At 23.4% G+C, this 20,065-nt stretch overlaps 1 protein-coding gene across 1 annotated transcript; it reads right to left on the bottom strand.

Moving 5' to 3' along the window:
* Positions 1-4,250: 4,250 nt before the first annotated feature.
* LOC124936765 (GDSL esterase/lipase At5g45910-like) lies at positions 4,251-5,985 on the bottom strand. The gene is made up of 5 exons (XM_047477288.1): positions 5,713-5,985; positions 5,373-5,615; positions 5,013-5,161; positions 4,659-4,935; positions 4,251-4,575 (listed from the first exon to the last, which is right to left on the bottom strand). Exons 1-5 carry the CDS (start codon positions 5,972-5,974, stop codon positions 4,352-4,354), a joined length of 1,155 nt encoding a protein of 384 aa, XP_047333244.1. The 5' UTR covers positions 5,975-5,985; the 3' UTR covers positions 4,251-4,351.
* Positions 5,986-20,065: the final 14,080 nt, after the last annotated feature.

The raw sequence follows: 20,065 nt of genomic DNA, 5'->3' as shown, positions 1-20,065 counted from the left end.
CGGAGATATAAAGCTAGATGGGCTAGGATAATTTCTCTCACATAAACAACCTAACAAAAAATAAAGTTCAAATACACTCAACCTTAACCTTGTATATCCATGTATTGTTTTTAAAAAGTCTTACAAAGAATTAAAAATATTTAAAAGTTGTTTAGGCTCTCAACGGTAAGTACCATCACTTAGTGTTGGTTTGAATTATGTTTACTTATCGTTATGTTTATACATATGATATGTGAACTTTAGAATACAAATTAATGGATAACAAAGTTAATTATAACACTAAAAATTTAATAATATTTTTCATAATTAAATTAATTAAACATTAAATAATAAAATAAATGTTAAATTGAATTATTCAAATAATACTTAATTTAATTCAAATCAAATTCGTATTAATCAAAATATAAAGATTTGGATGAAATTTAACCATTTGCTACTAGTCCTAAATAAACTCTACTATTTTAACATAAATATAATATATTTCATTTTTTAGTTTAAGATTTATTTTTTGTATAAGATTTAAATTTAAATAACAAGCCGCTATTTCTTTTATTTATTTTCAAGTATATATTTATGTGTTTTTAAAAAAAATCTATATATTTACAATTAATTTGTTTTTTTATAATATATATATATATATATATATATATATATATTTATGTATTTGTATAATATGTAGAGAATATTTAATTAATTTTTTATTTTAAAAAATGTATATTTATGTATTTTTGAAATACATAAATTAGTAAAAATAATAATTTTATAATACATATATAATTATATATGAATTAAAATATCATAAATTATAAAACTAATAATTAAGTTATAAAATGTAATATATCAATATATTGCTGGAAAGTTGGGTATTAATTGGTTTTAATTATAAACCTAAATATTGGGTTAATATCCACATTATTTTGTGGATTAAAGAAAAATGTCTATTTTTTTCATAATGTTATTATTATTATCATGACTTTCGTACGGGTATTTAGGATAATTTGTTTATATTCTCATAAATAATTACTTTATATATATAATATATAATAGATAATAAAAACTTACCCTATTTTATATGTATAGTACTTTAAAATTCAAATAACAAACGACTCTCCTATATATATTTCCTTTCTATCTATCTTTATTTATTTGTTAACTAGCTGCTCTTTATCGGATTATTTGAAAAGTTCTCTGTTTCTTGGTAATTCTCCCTGTTTCCAAAGATTCAATCTTTCGATTATGTTCTTGATTGGGTTTTTAAAAGTTTATATGATTTGTTTCCATAAACAGGGTTTGTGAAGAAGACGAACTTACATATTATGAGTTGGTTAAAGAATCTATTGAATAATTCTGAAGCTTCCCTTTCCGACATGGATGATTTGATAAGCCAAGTAAATTCAATATCTGTTTATGTTTTTGTTTTTGTTTTTGTTCATGATTTGGTTTACCAATTGTATGACTTGATTTACAGGTATTTGTGGAATATATTGAAGAACGGTTTAAAAAAGTCCGTTCAAATATGCCAACACAATTCAATTCAATGAGTATCAACACGACACAAATATGTGATAATCAAGAATTCAGTATCCCATTTGTAACCCGTGAGAAGCGGGAGGAGCAATTATTGATCAACTTTTTGTTTCTTAATATTGATGATGTATGGAACTGATAATGGTCAAATTTTAAATGTTGTTTTGTTTTGATTATAAGGTAATTAATTGACTTAAAGTTTATGTTTCAGGATGATGAAGATTGTGAGAATCATGTCTCTGAAAACGAGGGTGTCTCTAAATATGTTATTCTTGAGGAATCTGAGTATGTTAAAAAATCTGAACTTTCGTTACATTCTGATCAATCTGAGGGTGAAGTTTCAATTTCATATAATGAAGACGATTTCAATTGGTTATGGGATTCAGATATAATTGATAACTATTTTTCTCATCCGGATTTGGGTAAGTTGATGCGATAGAACTAGAATTTATAAAAATTGAAAAAATCATGTCAAAAGACAAGACTCTATTCTTATCGTTTTCTAATGTTGAATTTGCAGATAGAAACGGGGCTAATGAATTGAATTTTTACGAAGAGAATTGTGTCGTGTTGGAGGAAGTTGATTACCAACCTTAAATAGTTCTAATAAAGTAATATATTTAGTTATTGATGTTTGGCCTAAGATTGCAATAATCTATTATCTAAGCTCATTAGTTATTATTTTATTCATTTTGGAGGCTCAATTGAATATTTAGATTAACTTTAGCAAGAACAAACTTAGTTTACGTTCCTTTTTTTAATTGAGAATATTTCGTTTTTTTTAGTATCTAGTATAACACAATTTTTTGTATGATAATTCAAAGAATATTTAGTTTTTAAAATTTTTTTTTGTTTGGATTATAATTCATTGTGGTGTAAAGATAATTCACCATTAGGTTCATTACAGAATGAGTTTTCTGAAGATAACTCTAATATTTCAACAAACTCTTAAATATATATTTTTAAGCACCTTCTTCTATAATCTACCATGTGAACCCAATTCAAAATGATAATTTGAATCCGATATTTGTTGAATTATGATTATCCAAATTAATAAAATAAAAATATATTTTTTTTAAATTAATTTTTTTTACTTATTTATGTATCACTTTTATATATTATTTTATATATTTATTTATTTGTTTTCTTTTCAGATTTAAATATTTTTCTTACTATCAAATTTTAATTAGTTAATTAAAATATTAACTAGTTAGAAATTCTAACAAAAATAAAATTAAATACTGTTATAATATAAATAAAAAAATTAAGTAATTAAATAAAACATCTTAAATTAAATTATTCAAATCATACTAATTATCCAAATCAAATCTGCAATATAAATGTTTTCCTCCCACAATTTTCGTTTTGGGTTGATCATAGGAATATTTATAATCGTGTTAAATTAAAATATTTTTTTTTGGTATAAGACTTAAATTTAAATAACAAACTGCTAAAAAAAAATTATTTTTTATATTTTCTTATATTTATTTTCAAGTATATATTTATGTATTTTTAAATATATATATATATATATAATAAATTTGTTTGTTTATGAAATATATATTTTTATGTATTTGTGTAATATGTAGAGAATATTTAATTTATTTGTTTATTTACAAAATATATATTATTGTATTTTTGAAATATATCAATTAATAAAAATAATAATTTTATAATATATATAATTATATATGAATTAAAATATCCTAAATTATAAAACTAATAAGTTATTAAATATAATATATCATTATATTGCTGAAAAGTTGAGTATTAATCGGTTTCATATATCTAAATATTTGAGTTAATATCCTTATTATTGTGTGGATTAAACAAAAATTAATTAATTTTTTATAATGTTATTATTATTATTATTATTATGACTTACAAAGAGTGGAGTCAATGAATATTTAGGATAATTTGTTTATATTCTCTTTCTTCTTCTTTTTTTTAATATTTTGTGATTTATTTTTATTTTTTATATTATATTTTAAATTATTCTTATCATTTTTAATATTATTTGATATTTAATATATACATATATATTTATTTAGATAGAGATTATTTAATTAAGATGAAAGATAGGAGAAGAAATTTTAAGAAGACAGCAGAAGATTAAAGGACTGAGAAATTTTAACGATAATCCATTCCTTCTTTAAATTCACTTCCAATCATTTCTTTTTAATTAATTATTTTATTTTACTATATAAATAATTTTATTTTTAATATTTGAACTTTAAAATATAAATGGACATCAAATATATATATATATAATGATGCTTAATTTTTAAAGTGTCCGGATTGCCGGGTCGAGAGCGGTGGTTAATTTGGATATATGTGAGAGTAAATGTATACTTGGGTCTCATAAACTTAAAACTGGTATGGTTCGATCTTGCAACCTAACAAAAACAAGTATAACCTTTTAACCAACTAAGCTAATAACACTTTATATTTAAAATTTAACCCAAAATTTGATAAACGCGTGACATTTTAATAATATAAGTTCAACTTTTTAACTAACTAATCTATATATATAATTATGCTTAATTTTTAAAGTGTCTGAATTGCGTGGTCGAGAACTGTGCTTAATTTGGATATATGTGAGAGTAAATGAATATTTGGTCGGATTGTGGGTTGACCCGCCCATAAAAATTTTATCGTAATATTTTTTTCACGATTTTTTATATTATTACTCGTGAAATGCATAAGATACATGCTAGTTTCATTAGTAATCAATGAAAACACAATTACATCCGGTTTGAGAATGAAATTACTATGAAAATTTGATTAATATAAATGGGCCTAGTGAAACCCAATTATTATAAAATTAAGCAGAATGGTCCAAGAGGGGAGGTGAAGTGTACGACCCATTAATGAGGCCCAATGCAATTTGTCGATATGCTGATTCAGTGAGGTGAACTCCATCCCAGTTAACATGGGTCGATGGATTGTTACAAATTTTGGATCCACTAAAACCACATCTAGCCGTTAAATTAAAATTGTACGGACCACCTCCTCCACAACAAGCCTTTAGTGCTCCATCCACAAACCCTAATTTCAAACAAACAAATATAATTATAAAAAAATGTATTTTAATATTTGATTAAATAAGAATTTGAATAAAAATACTTTACCATAATGTTTTGGCTTATGAGAGAAAGGTTTAGAGGCACCATAATAATCAGCATAAATAATTTTAGCCATGGAATGATACTTAATCCTTAATTTCTCCAAAGAAGATTTAAGAAGAGAATTATGATATTGAGAGAAAGAATTATAAGCTTTAAGACATCCATTTTGATCATAATCTTCTTCGTTGCGACTCTGAAATTGAGTCAAGTACACCGTTGAACATCCAATCGGTAAATTTCCGGCCACCATTAGCTCCGTCGCTCCTTCCTCGATCAACATCTATAATAAAACACAAACATAAAAATGAAACATACGACACATAACATTAAGAAAAACAAAAAAGAAAAACATCTCACTTTGGTCGCCGCAACAATGGAGCCGACAACTAAAGGAACTATAGCTTCAAGATCCTTAATTGATTGGCCGAGAAAAAAAGGGTAGTTGTAATCATTGCCGCCAATCTCACCCACCAAAAAAAGCGATCTTTTGAAGTAGTTTCTACATTCTAAAAAAAAATTTTAAAAAATAAAAATGACAATTTTATCCTTGAATATGTAAAGGAAGAATAATAATAGAAACAAAAAATTTAGTGTCATGAATATCATGTGACAACATTTGATTAGACTTGAAAAATAAAATTTCACTCTTATATTATATTTCAAGTCTACTTAGATGTAGTCACTTATTTTCTAACACATTAATATAAAATAATTAACCTTGTTTGGTGGAGCAAAGGGTAGATTTGTAATTGTTAAACCAACCAAGTTGAATAGAGAGTGATTGGTTAGTCCACAAAATAAGTCCAATTCCTTTGTCATAAAAAAACTTTGAATCAAGTGCGGTTGCTCCGGCGACTGCAAAGTTAACGCCCTGTTTGGATGCAACAAATTTCGATGGCGCTGCCATCCCCGCCGCCACACTTAGGTACGGAGGAATGTAATCCAACCCACTTGCCTCCGCTGTCACCATAATTAAAGAAAATCGAACCCGTGAACTTTTGATATCTTAAAACCATTTTTTCTATTGGATTAGTTATAGTACTTAAAAATTAATTACCAATGAAATCAATGATGAGACGTCCGTCGGAGCACCGGCCGGTGGGGCGTTTGAAGAATGTCTCGCCATAAGGTAGTTTTCCGATGACCGGATTTGTAAGAGCGCCGGAGAGAAGAAAGTTGCCGGTGTCGGCTAGAGAATCTCCGAAGCTGTAAATTGAGTCATAACTTAATGGATTATTCTTCCCTATGGAAGAAGATAAGGAGGAGATGATCATGATTAGAACAATTAGGAAGAAATTTGTATACATTATGAATAACATGATGAGTAATTATTGAGAGATTGAGTAAAATTAAAATTAAAATAAAGGATTGATAAATAGATAGATAAAGGGTTCTTGGGTAGTTGTGCATTTATTGATCCTTTAATGTTTGTGTCATCTTTTTATCATGATTTTTGATTTATCAGGAAAGGAAATAAATTAGTTCAAATTCAAAAAAATTACGATAATTTCATTCATAAAATTGTCCTAAGTTAGAGTTAGTGACAACCAAAAAGGTTGAATAGGGTTTGGGGGCATGCAACTTTTATTTTCTTTTAAGATCTTCTAAATTTTTTATAAAAAAATTTACAAATATTTTAAAGTTATAATTAAAAAAGAAAAAAAATGATTTATTTGGTCAATAAGAATGGATTCAAACTTAGAAAAAAAATGATTTTTTTTATGGAGATTTTACTATTTTCAAATTAAAAATAAATAATATAAAATAAATAAACAAACATAAGCTTCTAAAGCAAAATCAGATAAATTGGAAATAGTTTTCACTAAAATACTATATGTTTCATATATTAAAAACATCATAGCTTAATTTAAACTGAAATATTCTAAAATGAACAATTTTTCTTAACATTATATATTATTGTAAAGTGAAAGAAGTAAAAGTCACTATAGCTTATAATTAAGAGTTCAATAATCATATAAATCATTATTGCTAGATATTAAATTCATCAATGAATTAAGCTGATGAAACACATGAGGATTGAATGAGAGGAAACGTGTAAATTTCCAATAACCCTTTGGAAATCCTTTTATAAGCAGCCTCAGTCATATGATATATGTACTAGGGTCATCACAAGCCTGCTCCGAAGAAGGATAACCGCAATGTCCCATGTGGTTCACGTTGTATTGTCTTGCGCCCCCACAACACGCGCCAAGCACCTGTCTTTGAAACCTGATCAACACCCACATCAACAATTAATACCAAATTAACTCGCCGCAAAAAAAAAAAAAAACTCTTTAGCTACCATATTTGCTAGGGGATTGAAAAAGTGGCATTGCAACGTTATAGTAATCAGCGTAAATAATCGTGATAGGAGGATGAAGGTTGGGAATTATGTTGAGTTCTTCGAGTAACATCTTGTTATGGTATTGTTAAAAATCGTTCAACCAAGCAATGCATCCGGTTTTAGGATCATAGCTTCTTTTGATGTGTTGCTAAAGTAATTCGAATAAATAGTTATACAACCAATTGGAAAGTATTTAATTTAAAGAGGTCATAATAGTCTTCTGCTGTGCATGGAATAAATCCCAATAAAAAAAAAGTGAAAAACAGAAAACCTAATTTAAGAGTATTTTTCTTTGTCTTTATTTATAGTTGAAAACGTATGATTTAGTTATTTTTTGTTTATTTGTTGTGCATGATTAGTTCTTGTTTGGATTATGGTTATTTAAATAAGTTTAGAGGTTACGTAAATTTTTTGGTCAAGCTAGCTAAAATTATTTTTAAATGGTTATTTATGTAAAAAAATTAAAGGTTATTCATATTAAGAGAAATAAATTTTAAAAATAAAATAAGGTAAATTATTTTAATTAATAAATGGATTGCAATGATGATGATAATAGATTATTGAGATTATTTAAATAATAGGATTTTAAGATTTCTTTATTAAATATTTATTTGTCATAATTTCTATTTTTTTCCAATAATTCAATTACTTAATTACATAATAAAATGAACAAAATATTTATTTTTAAGTTTTAAAATTTAAATAAAAAATTATTATAATAATAATTCAACTAATTATAAAAAATCCAATCAATAAATAACAAACCTCTCAAATATGCTAATCCAATTATTTTATTATAATCATGTTCAATTATTTTAGATGTAGGATAAGCTGTTAAAATGTTATTTTTGTATTTTGTTTAAACGATTAAAAATAAATTTATTATGTTATTAATTATATATTTAATTCAATTTATCAACTAAAATGTTAAAATATATTATCTAAAAAAAATATTAATATTACTTTTTAATTTTTTATAATAAAGATTTATAATTCATAATAATAATGAACAAAATTTCGTCTTAAAAAAATAATATATATATATATATATATATATATATATATATATATATATATATATATATATATATATATATATATATATATATATATATTAAATCCCTACAAAAGACCTTTCATATCATTTCCATTGTTTTATTCTTCTTATTGTAAGTCTTATTTTAATAATAATTTATCCTTTGAGTAAACTCTAATATAATTAAAATAATCTTTACTTTAGCGTATCCGAAATCTTGTTTGGTTTAGACTACTCCAACCATCACTCAAAATTACCTTAAATATGTGTTTCATCATTATTGTAAATAGGTAAATTAGAAGGGGTTAGAATTTTTAAAATTAATAAATATATAGATATTATTTAAAAAGAGGTAAATTAGAAGGGGTTAGAATTTTTAAAATTAATAAATATATAGATATTATTTAAAAAGTTAAAATGTTGGTGTGAAATGAAATATTTTTACTTTTCAAAATGTGAAAGTAGCTGTATATTTTGAGTTTTATAATAAAATTTTGAATTGAAAGATTATAATAGAAAGAGTTCTCAATTTCATTCACATTTTGCATACTTTGCATTTTTTTTTTGAGAACGCTGAGTTTTGCTGCTCCTATGGAGTGCGACTAATCCCCGCGAGTTAAGTACATAGCCCGCAAACATACTTAACCAATTAACCAGGCGCAGAACTTGCCGCCTGACGGGCTCGAACCCAGGACCTCATGGAGGCCTAGGGGATATCCACCTCTTGTTGCCACTAGGCTAGAAGAGGAGATTACTTTGCATTTTGATGATAGTATTGATACCCGTGTTTGTAGTGTTGAGAATGATGGGAAATTTAATACAAAGCTAGTTTGGGAGTCGATTCATGATAGAAGATTTGGTCTTCTAAAATTATCCCGAGACACCAATTCATCACGTGATCATGTTGTAGTTGTTGTTTAAAGAAAAACTCTCAACTAGGGATCACATCAAAATGTTTATGGATAAACCAGATTTTAATTGCCTACTTTGTGAAGGGAATGAGGAGACAAAATTACTGATTCAGTTGATTTATTCAGTTGATGCTCGTTTACTCTTGAGTTGTGGAAAAAGTTTTCAAAAGCAATGGAATTGGCATATTTCCCTTTGGAATGGATAGACATCAAGGTTGCTATTATGAAAGCAAGAGGTAATCAATTCCGCTCGGATTTGTTTAAATGTGGGTTTGCATCTATTGTTTATCATGCATGGACGGAAAGAAATTCAAGAGCATTTTCGAGGGTGCGATGTGATGTTGAGGATGTATGGAAGAGTATTACGGTTGATTGTAACTCACTCACTCACTCGTATTTGGAAGAGAATCTCGGAGAATGAGCAAAATCAGTTTTTATGTCGAAATGGAGCATGAATTAAGATGAAATCATACAATTTAGTATGTTTATAGGCGAGATTATAAACTAAGTGTTGTATGTTTATTTGTTTTGTTATACCGTTATTTGAAAATTAGAACAAAAGTTTGTTTTGCTCTAATTCATAAACTCATGATTTATTTATTCTTTTTAGGATTTTTTATAAGATGACGGGTAATTTTTTTTAAAATAAATAAATCAATTAATATATAGTGAACACCATTTTTTTGTTATAGATGTCATACAAATATTTATTATTAATATTTATTTAATTAAATTAATTTATAATAAATTAAATTAAATATTTATCTGACTTTTTATATAAATATAAGTTATATTTTTTTTTATGTTCTTTTTGGTGAACATTTATTTTATTTTTTATTATTATTTCTTTAAATTGTTAATTCTTGTGTATTTCCTGTGTATTTGGTAGTATGCTTTGTCTTTTTTTTTTTATTGCTTAATAATATGATTTATATTTGTATTATTTATAAAAGAAATACTTTTAATGTTAGGTGTATGACATTAAATGAGTATATATAAGAACGAATTATTATTATTATTATTATTTTACATTTTAATAAAATAAAAGAAAAAGTTAAACATTAACTTGTATATATATATCTGACTATCTCCACCTATCCCGGGTCCATTATTTATTATTGACCTAGACTATTTTTTTTTTGGTTGGGCATTTATTTTGTTGGTGACTAAAAATATGTGACACGAGAAAATATTTTTAAAACTTTCAAAGAGAGATAAATTCAATATTTATTTTTATATAAAAAATTTAATACGATGTAAATTTGTGTAAGATTTATCTATTTGAAAGTATTTGTGTTTTTAATTGAATATTTTTTTGAAATATATGAATTTCAAACTTCTGAATGCAATTTAAATGCCTTAAAAATGTATAGAAATAATTAAAATAAATAGAAAAGAGATAAAATTATTAATATGATAAATTAATTAAGAAAAATAATTACAATAATGCTTCTAAGAAGAAACGCTTCTTTAGGAGAAAACATGATATGGTTAAAAATATAATAATTTGAGCCTCATAGGACATAAATCAAAATTCGAGCCAAATTTAATATAAACAAACAAAATTTGAAACTCAAATAACAATTTGAGGTGTAAACAAATTATTTAACAAATTTTTAAATATAATTATAATTATCACAAAATAATATATGCACTTAAATCAAATGTCATTCTTAATTGATCTATCTAACCATTTATTTAACTAAAAATTGGCATTAATGAAACATTTGATATATACTAATAATTAGGCAAAAATATTTTACTATATACATCCGTCCTAAATAAGTCAGCAACCCCACGGGATAGAGCAACAACACACCCCCATTATCCCATTTAATAAAATAATAATTTATAATTTTCAATACTTTTAGTCTAAAACTCGGGTTCGACTTTAAATATATATAAATGGATGATTATTGTACATACCCAAGAAGTCGAGGTGATCCAGTCATCGGAAAAACGGCCAATAGGGTGGTGAAAATAGGTTTGGCCGAATGGAGGCAAGGATAATACCACGACAATGATTAGCAAGTGTGTTCGGTGGCTTATTTACTTTTTATATATACACATTTCGTGTTGCGTTTTGTTCGATTTACCATCACCTTGTTTAGTCCTCTCAAAATTTTGTAATCTCATCAACACTCACAATCATTTGATGAGTTTGTTTGATGTTTATAACATTTAATAGTATTGATGATCAATTTTCAAATTTGTGTGGATCTTTTCTTACACCAAATGATACAAATTAATCTGATTTTGAATTATTTTTCATTTTCTTAAAAGAAATATTTTCAAAGGAAGCTCATCACTAATCAAGTATTTTAATAGATTTTATTCATTATTATTTGATATTACTTTTTTGGTGTTGTTTGTCTAATCATGTATTTATGATAATTTTAATTATCGCTCATAATACATGATAAAGTTCTCCGACTATTTTATTAATTTGTTCAACTTTTCTGGTTCTACTTCAATACTCATTGTTCAACAACTCAAATGTATTTTTTTTTTGAAAACAGTTTAGTGCCATTTCATTAAAAAAAACTCAAAAGAGAAAAAAATACAAAAATTTAAGATCAGATCTAGACAATTTCTAGATTTGACAATGAAACAATAATTGAATTACAGTCAACAACAACAATCAATTAGCGCTTATAGCGTTTTTACTTTTATTCTACTTGTGACATTCTCAAACGAAATATCTCATATCTGGTAGAGCTTTCTATTCTCTTCATTAATTTCGATTCCTCTCTAGAATTGAATGAGTGCATTTCTATCTGAAGTTATATCTCTCCAAATATCTTCAGCAATTCTACTTTTTCCACTGTGAGTTCTTGAATTTCTTTCTTTCCAGATATTGTAGATTACTGTTCCAAAGTAGCATTTCAACATACTTACATATAATGATCTTCCTTTTGTTTTATTTTTCATCTACTCTTGGATTTTTTCCCATATTCCTAGAAAGTTAATGATTTTTATGTTTGCAGCATACATCCTCCAGATTTGTATTATAAAAGAGTATTCCCTAAATAAATGGTTTATCTAATTTAGTATTTACATCATAATTGTTTATTTTAGTTTTATAAATATTAATTTTATATTATTTACAAATTAATATTGATATAGAACTTCATTAAAGTTAATGAGAATTAATTTCTTAAAAAAATATTAATTATTAAACATTATTATAAATAAAATATTTATACTCTAAAGCTTACATTGTAAAAGTAAAATAAAAGAATATCAATCACGTTTTATATGGTTTGTTATTAAACCATCAAAATTCATACAGAAAATTATGAAATAACAAAAACTCGATTAATTCGGTTTATAACAATTTAATAGGCTTAGTTCGATTTGATTCTTACAATTTTGCATCCCATATTCGTTTCCTGAGGTAATCAACTAAAATATTCAAAATTACCCTTGAAATTCCACAAAATACTCAAATTGACAACCAAACTATAATTTCCTTTTTCTTATCACACAAAAATGAATGTAAGTATAAATGGATTATGAAATTTCCTGAATATTTTTTTTAATTATATATTTAAATTTAAAATGACTGCATTTAGCATTTTAATTTTATTCAAATAAGTTATTATTATTATTATTATTAAGTTAGGAAGTTAATGAAATCATTATTGTAAAATAAATCTAATTTATTTGTCTTAAAAAAATAAAGTTTTATGTATTTTTTTTAATAAGAATAAGATTTTTGTTCAAACAAAAATAACTTTATAATATAATAAGTTTTATTTGAGTTATTTAAATAATCTAATTAACATAAAATAAAAAAGCAAATGGGCTACCCAAAACATGGCCTAGCTGTTTATTTAAAATCTTTCTTTTTCTAAAGACCTTATATTTAAGGTTACGATGATAGATCAGAATAATTGTAATAGGAAAAAAGCTCACTTAGACGTATATACTTGTACAACTAGCTCACTTAGACGTATATACTAATAAAAAGTCATTTAAACATATGTACTATCAAAAATTGGCTCATTTAGCCTTTTTAATAACCATGGTTAACTTTTATTTTTAAATTTATATATTTATTAATTAAATATTAATATATTTTCTCTCTCCTTCTTTTTCATTAATTAAATTAGGTAATTTATTTTATTCTTAAATATTTTATTATTTTAATATTAATTTTTCTTTTACATTTCATCTTCTTTTTTATTAGTTTTTATTTCTTATATTTCTTAAATTCTCATTTTTTTTTTTAAATTTAACAACTTATTTATGAATTTTATGTTTTACTGTAATATTTTTTGAAGGATTTTTTCTTATTTAATTTAATATAATAAAAATGAAAAAAAGTTTTTTCTTATTTAGTTTAATATAAATAAGAATGAAATTAATAATTTTTTAATTTTTATTCACGACTCATATTAGTAATAATAAATTGTTTTGTCTAGTATTTGATTATTACTCTTTTGGTGTTTGATGAATGAATTTTTATTATTATTCAATTCTTAATTTTTACTTAATTTATTTTTGTGTTGAAAGATTTTTATCGTTGAAAGAATTTTCATTGTTATATTCAATTATTGGGATTAAACAATTTTAAAATAATTAATGTGAATATAAAAAAATATATAAAAAAAAGAAGAAAAAATATAGAGTTAAAATAATTAATGATGAATGTTCATATATATAAAATAAAATTAAAATAATCAATCATAAATACTCATATTTATAGAAATAATAATAAATTATAAATAAAAAAAATAGAAGGTTCATTTATTAGTAATAAATAAAATAATAAATGAAAAGGGAAGAGAGAAAATATATTAATATTTAATTAATAAATATATAAATTTAAAAATAAAAGTTAACTATGGTTACTAAAAGAGGCTAAATGAGTCAATTTTTGATAGTACGTACGTTTAAATAGCCTTTTATTAGTACATACGTTTAAGTGAACTAGTTGTACAAGTACATACGTCTAAGTGAGCTTTTTTCCCTTATAAAATTGTGGCTCATTGGTAGAATACATATACATGAAATTGTGTGACTACTAACCACTCATCCTAAAATTTGGATACTTGTAAATATTTTAAAGATTAATTAAAAAAAAATTAAATCATTCCTTTTTTTTTTAAATTTATATATATAGATAATGTAAGTGGTTTATATTAAAAATTAAATATTAATAAATTTTCGAAATCAAACTTTTTAGTTTGATTTTATTTTAATTTTTCAAAATAACAATTTCTTCTGCAAAATCAATCTCATACTATATTATATATTAAAAACAATAATCTTATATGTTATTTTGTTTTATTTTTAATTAAAGTAGAACTAAACACTCCATCATGCACCATGCTTTCTTAAACCGACTCTTATCACTGAGCTACATTGTTACGGTAATTTTATACATTATTTAAATACATTTTTTTTTCTTTAATAATATTTTATTTATTATTGAGTGGTGTTTAAAAGAAGAAAAAAATCACTCATATTTTTATTTAAAACGTCTTAAATGAATTTAATAATTTCAAGATAATATATATATACTTTACAAAATTTTCTAAACTGTGACTTATTAAGTTTCAAGACTTGGGAGAGAGAGGATGAAAAGAAGAGCCTTGTTGAATAATTAGTTATTATTAAATTCAATTAAAATTGACATATAATAAATAAATTAATAAATAATATCTACAAAATCAAAATAAACAATTAATATTTAGATATTAAATTGTAGACAAAATACCAATGAAAAAATCCAACAATTATACGATTTGTTAATGGTCACTCCAAAAATTTTGTGAATAATGAATATTGAAGTAGTGTAATCTAAACAAACCAGTAAAACGATGTCGGAAATATCTCTATCAAATATTCTAGGCGACACTTAAAATTATCCTTAGCCGAAAATTGGTAACAACATCGAAGAAGATCATGCCAAATAATAATAAAATATTTACATATATTGTCGAAATAGTGAGAAACAAAACAAATTATATAATATAGGCAAGAGGGACTCCATATATATGGAATATTAGTTTCAGTAACACTTTATTAAACAAAATATTAAATTCGATAATTTCGCCTCTTTTACTGCTAAGTAGGGAAAGAATAAGAACTCGAAAAAAAATCACCAGCACAATCAGATGTTATTAACACAAATATTTTATCAGTTTGTAAGTATTATTCATATTATAAAAATTCGAGATAAAAATCATATCCAACTCTCGTATAGATCCATTGTTCATAACATTTTTTCATACGCACAAAGTGAGGCAAAAACTCATGATCATTACATAAAGAATTCCACACATCTACACTAAAAATATTGATCCTCTTAAACTATGTTTTTGTAAATAAGCTCTTGTATTAAATGATTTTTATATAAAAAAAAATTCTGAAAAGAATCTCTTGATCCTTAATTATAACAAATCAATATCATTATATTCATAAAGAGTTTCATAACCACTTTTGGGCTTAGAGCTTGTTTGATCTCGGTTATTGTAGAATTTTGTTTAGAAAATCTTATTTGATAAAAAAAAAAGTTATATAGATTTTTAGTTAGTTTAATTATTAAAATGTTTTTTTATTTAAAATTTAATAAAAAAAATATAATAATGATATTTTAATATTTTAACAAATAAAATAAGTAATTTAATGAATAGAATGCTAGTTATGTGATAAATATTTTTTTTATGTTAAGTAAAATTCCAAAAAAATCCCAATAAAAAACAATATTAAACTAGGATGATCTCTTCAAACATTTTTTTTATTTGATAATTTGATTTGCCAAAAATAATATTTTGGATTCGGTAGCCTTGGCTAATCAACAAGATAGAGACATTTAAATAATATATATATATATATATATATTAAATTTAAAATTTATAACTATCAAAGTGAGAGAGGCAAATAATACTTGCTGATTAAGCATCTAATATTATTAGACCAACTTAAATTAAATAAAAGTCAAGGTGACCTAGCCAATATTTCAATGACACGTTTTAATTTAATTAGTTAGAAACAAATTCTTGTCAATTTGAAAACGTCCATTATGAATTGACTAGGTTTGAAAAAAAAATTATTTTAAAATAATCTTTTTAAATATTTTATTTTAATATTGATTTAAATAAAATGATGTTTGAAATATACTTTAATTATGTATATATTAATAATTTTAACTAATATTTCCAAATAAGCTTACTATGTACTTCTTTTACCTATCAAAAAAAATTACTTAGGTTGATTACACTGGATAAAAAGTTTTAAAATGGTGTATACAAATATTGATACCGAATCTGATGGCTCGCTTGTATGAGAAAATAAAGTGTGATGAATGATAACAATTTCTTGTAAATTAATCATGTTAGAATTATCCTAATTAGATCCCAATTTAATGTGTGAGAAATTAAATTTTTATGCGACAGAAACATAGATTAATTTGATGAATCATGAATTTTTTTTTAGACTTTACATGGATTGAATATTTTTTTAATCTCTTTCTTTAAACTTTTTTTTATATGAAATGGTTCTTTTATTTGATAAGTACGTCAATAAGTTTCTCTCTGTTGATGGGGACGCAAATGAGAATTGTCTATACTTCAAATGGGGACTATTACCATTATATATAACCAACATAAAGTTAGTTATTATAGTTAGGTCATTTCTAATTTAGCATTTTCATAAAATTAAAAATGCAAGTATCCTTGTGATTAATTTATTTTCATATCATTGTGATTTATTCTTATAATTAAATTTTTTTATGTTATAAGTGATTTTTGTAATATCGATTATAAATGAAACTAAAGTTCCAATTTTTAACCTTTGACTAGGATGTTGAATTATAGAGTGAGTATCAAGTAACTTTATTACGTACGTAACATAGAAAATTCTTCAATAATTAAATCCTTTTGTCAACTTCAATATTTAATCAATATGTTTGGAAACAAATTATAAGATAAATCATTGGGAATTTATATATTTTTCTAGTATTGAACGGTTCCATAAATAATATTTCTATATATCTAAGTTATGATGTTTGACGGATGAAAATAAAATTAATGGAGCTTTTTCTTTAAAATTTACAAATCTCTTATTAAGCTTAATAATTTAATTTCTTTCATTTTTTAAAATTCTAAAAGTTAAATAATTCAAATTTGTAAAGATTAAAAGTATAAAGAAAATTATACAATTTAAATTTATTTAGGGTAACTCTAAAATCGAACTCATTGAATTCAATAACAATAAGTGATTAAATAGAACAAGTCGAACAACTCAATTGAGCGGTGTCGAAAGAATCTATACTCAGAATTCTGAACAACAATTAATTTTATCTTTGCTCGAAAATTGGTAAATAATACAGAAAAAATTCTATTAAATAATAATTAAGAGGAAAACGGTAGATGAAAATAAATTTCAAAAGTTCTTTATTAATAAAATAAAAAATAATCTCAAATTTGATAATACTATCTTATCTCATCTATTGCAAAGGAGACGAATTTGATGAGAGAAATGATAACCATGATGGAAGGATATGAATAACAAATATATTTTATTATTATTTATATAATAAATATTAACTTATTCAATACTAATTAATTTAAATTTTAACTATAATAATACTATAACTAATTAATAACAACATATAATAATATTATTTAATATTGAATAAGTATTTATTATCATCATTAAGATTATATTTATATATTATATTATATAAAATAATAATTTGAATGTATAAATATATATAAATAATAATTTAAATACATATAATATTAAAATATAAATATTATTTTAATTTTATATCTATTTAAGTTCATTTAATTTTTTTTGTATCCTCTCTTATTTGCCTACCGAGAATAAAATTCTACTCACTTTATTAAGTGTGATAAAAAAGTTCTTTTAAGTTAAGTACATATACATTAAAAATGTTCTTTTAAGTTAAGTACATATACATTAAAAAGGTTCTTTTAAGTTAAGTACATATACATTAAAGTAATTAAAGGAGAATTAGCATGACACCTCCACATCGCTTTCAGATGGAATCGAATCCGTGACCTTTTGGTCTCTTAAGCCGATTCTTACCACCGGGCTACCTTGGTGGGGTATCAAAAGAGGGGTTTGAATATTACTTTAAGGAGTTTTTTAATTTCCTAAAAAAGTTAGGATAATATATTTATTAAACTTTTATTGTATAAGAATTTTAAGTTATTTTTTTTATAATAATATAAATATTTAATATATTACTCTCTATATTATATAAAAACATTATAAAAAATCAAGATCATTATATTCCTAAAGAGTTTCATAACCACTTTTTGGTTTAGGATGATCTCCTATTATTCAAACATTTTCTTTTTATTTGATTGTCTTGATTTACCCTAGAAAATGAACATTATGTAAAATAATAATTATAATTATACTAGTCGGAAGCCTTGTTGATTAGGTAATCAACAAGAGATAGAGACATATGATAAATATTTTTTTTTTTCTTTTTTAAATTTAGAATTTTTAACTTTATCACAAAACTTGAAATATACTTGTAAACATGTATATTATATATTAGACAAGTTGACTCAAATTAAACAATGAAATGAAATATTTTTTTAATTATTTAGAAACAATTTATTTTATGTCATAGTCATTATTTAGTTTTTTTTTTCTACCAAAAGAATAAAGTTTTTATTAAAAATAAAATAAATTCTTTTAATTATCAGTTGAAAATTCTAAATTTATATTTTATAAAAACAATAATGATTAGGATCAAGGAAATAAAACAAATGAAAAGGGTAAATCTAGACTCTTGAGACATGATTTTGATAAATGAATTATTATTTTATAAACTATTTTGGTAATATCCATATAAATGAAACCAAAGTTTCATGTTACATCCAACTCGATTTTAATATTTAACTAGGATGTTTGAATTGTAGTGTTGAGTATTAATTATATGACGTAGAAATCTTCAATAATTAATTAAATCATTTTGTCAACTTCAATATTTAATCAATAAAGATAAAGCATATAGCGTTGAGAATTTATAGAGGTTTCCCAAAAATAATATTTCTGCACAAAGTTATGATGTTTGACTGATGAATATAAAATTAATGAATCTTATTCTTTATAATTTACAAATCTCTTATTATCCTTAATACTTTAATTTCTTTAATTTAATTTAAAAAATTTTAAAACTAAATTTAATATTTTATTTATATATTAATATCCTTTAAATATTTTTACTAAAAATAATCGTTATATTTCAAAAAAAAAAAATCAATCATAATTTTTTTTTTTTTTATCACTAAAAAATCACTCTATATTATACAAATAACAACAATCAAAAGTATAGTTAGACTAGAAGAATCATTAAAAAGAAATGTCTTTATTTATAATTATTATTATTGAAATCAAAATTGAAGAATTATAACAGCAAATTTCCACTAAAATAAATAATAATTATAAATAAATAAATAAAAAGGCCATAAATTAAAATTTATCTTAAACATATTTGATCCAATTTTTTTTTAATAATTAATTTATACTCTACCATAATAAATTCTATATACTTATTTTTCACTCTCCAAATTTATAATTTTTAAAGATAGAATCAAATTAACCTTATACAAACTTAATTAATTTAAAATTCAAATATTTACAACTTTTTTTTATGCCCATTAAAAACTATAAAATCGTTTAAACACACAATAATAAAACATTTAAAAAAACGTTTCCCAATAGATTATCGAGCTTATCGATTCTTAAGAAGAACGATTCCCAACAAATTATCGAACTCGTTGATCCTTAAAAAGCACAAATAATTCTTTGACCTACTCTACCGATTTTCTAGAATGAATATAATACGTCACAATAATATCGTTATACTGAAATTTTATAGATTTTCTAGATCAGACTCCTTCTAATGTGAAAATCAAATCTAAAACTTTTAATTTTTAGTTTCTTAATTATGTTCCATCCAAAACTAATTTTTTTTAGTGTATGCAATTTTGAAATAAAAGAAAATAGAGGATTTATAAATTGATATAAATTTGTTCTGAACCATATTAAAAATCTCTCCTACTAATACCGCCCATAAGTTCCTAGAAGCTTCATTTGTCTCATTCTACAATATCAATGAATTCAA

The sequence above is a fragment of the Impatiens glandulifera genome, chromosome 4 (assembly GCF_907164915.1).
Source record: "Impatiens glandulifera chromosome 4, dImpGla2.1, whole genome shotgun sequence".
NCBI lineage: Eukaryota > Viridiplantae > Streptophyta > Magnoliopsida > Ericales > Balsaminaceae > Impatiens > Impatiens glandulifera.
Note: the sequence above shows the minus strand (reverse complement) of the source record. Positions and strands in the feature narration are given on the sequence as shown.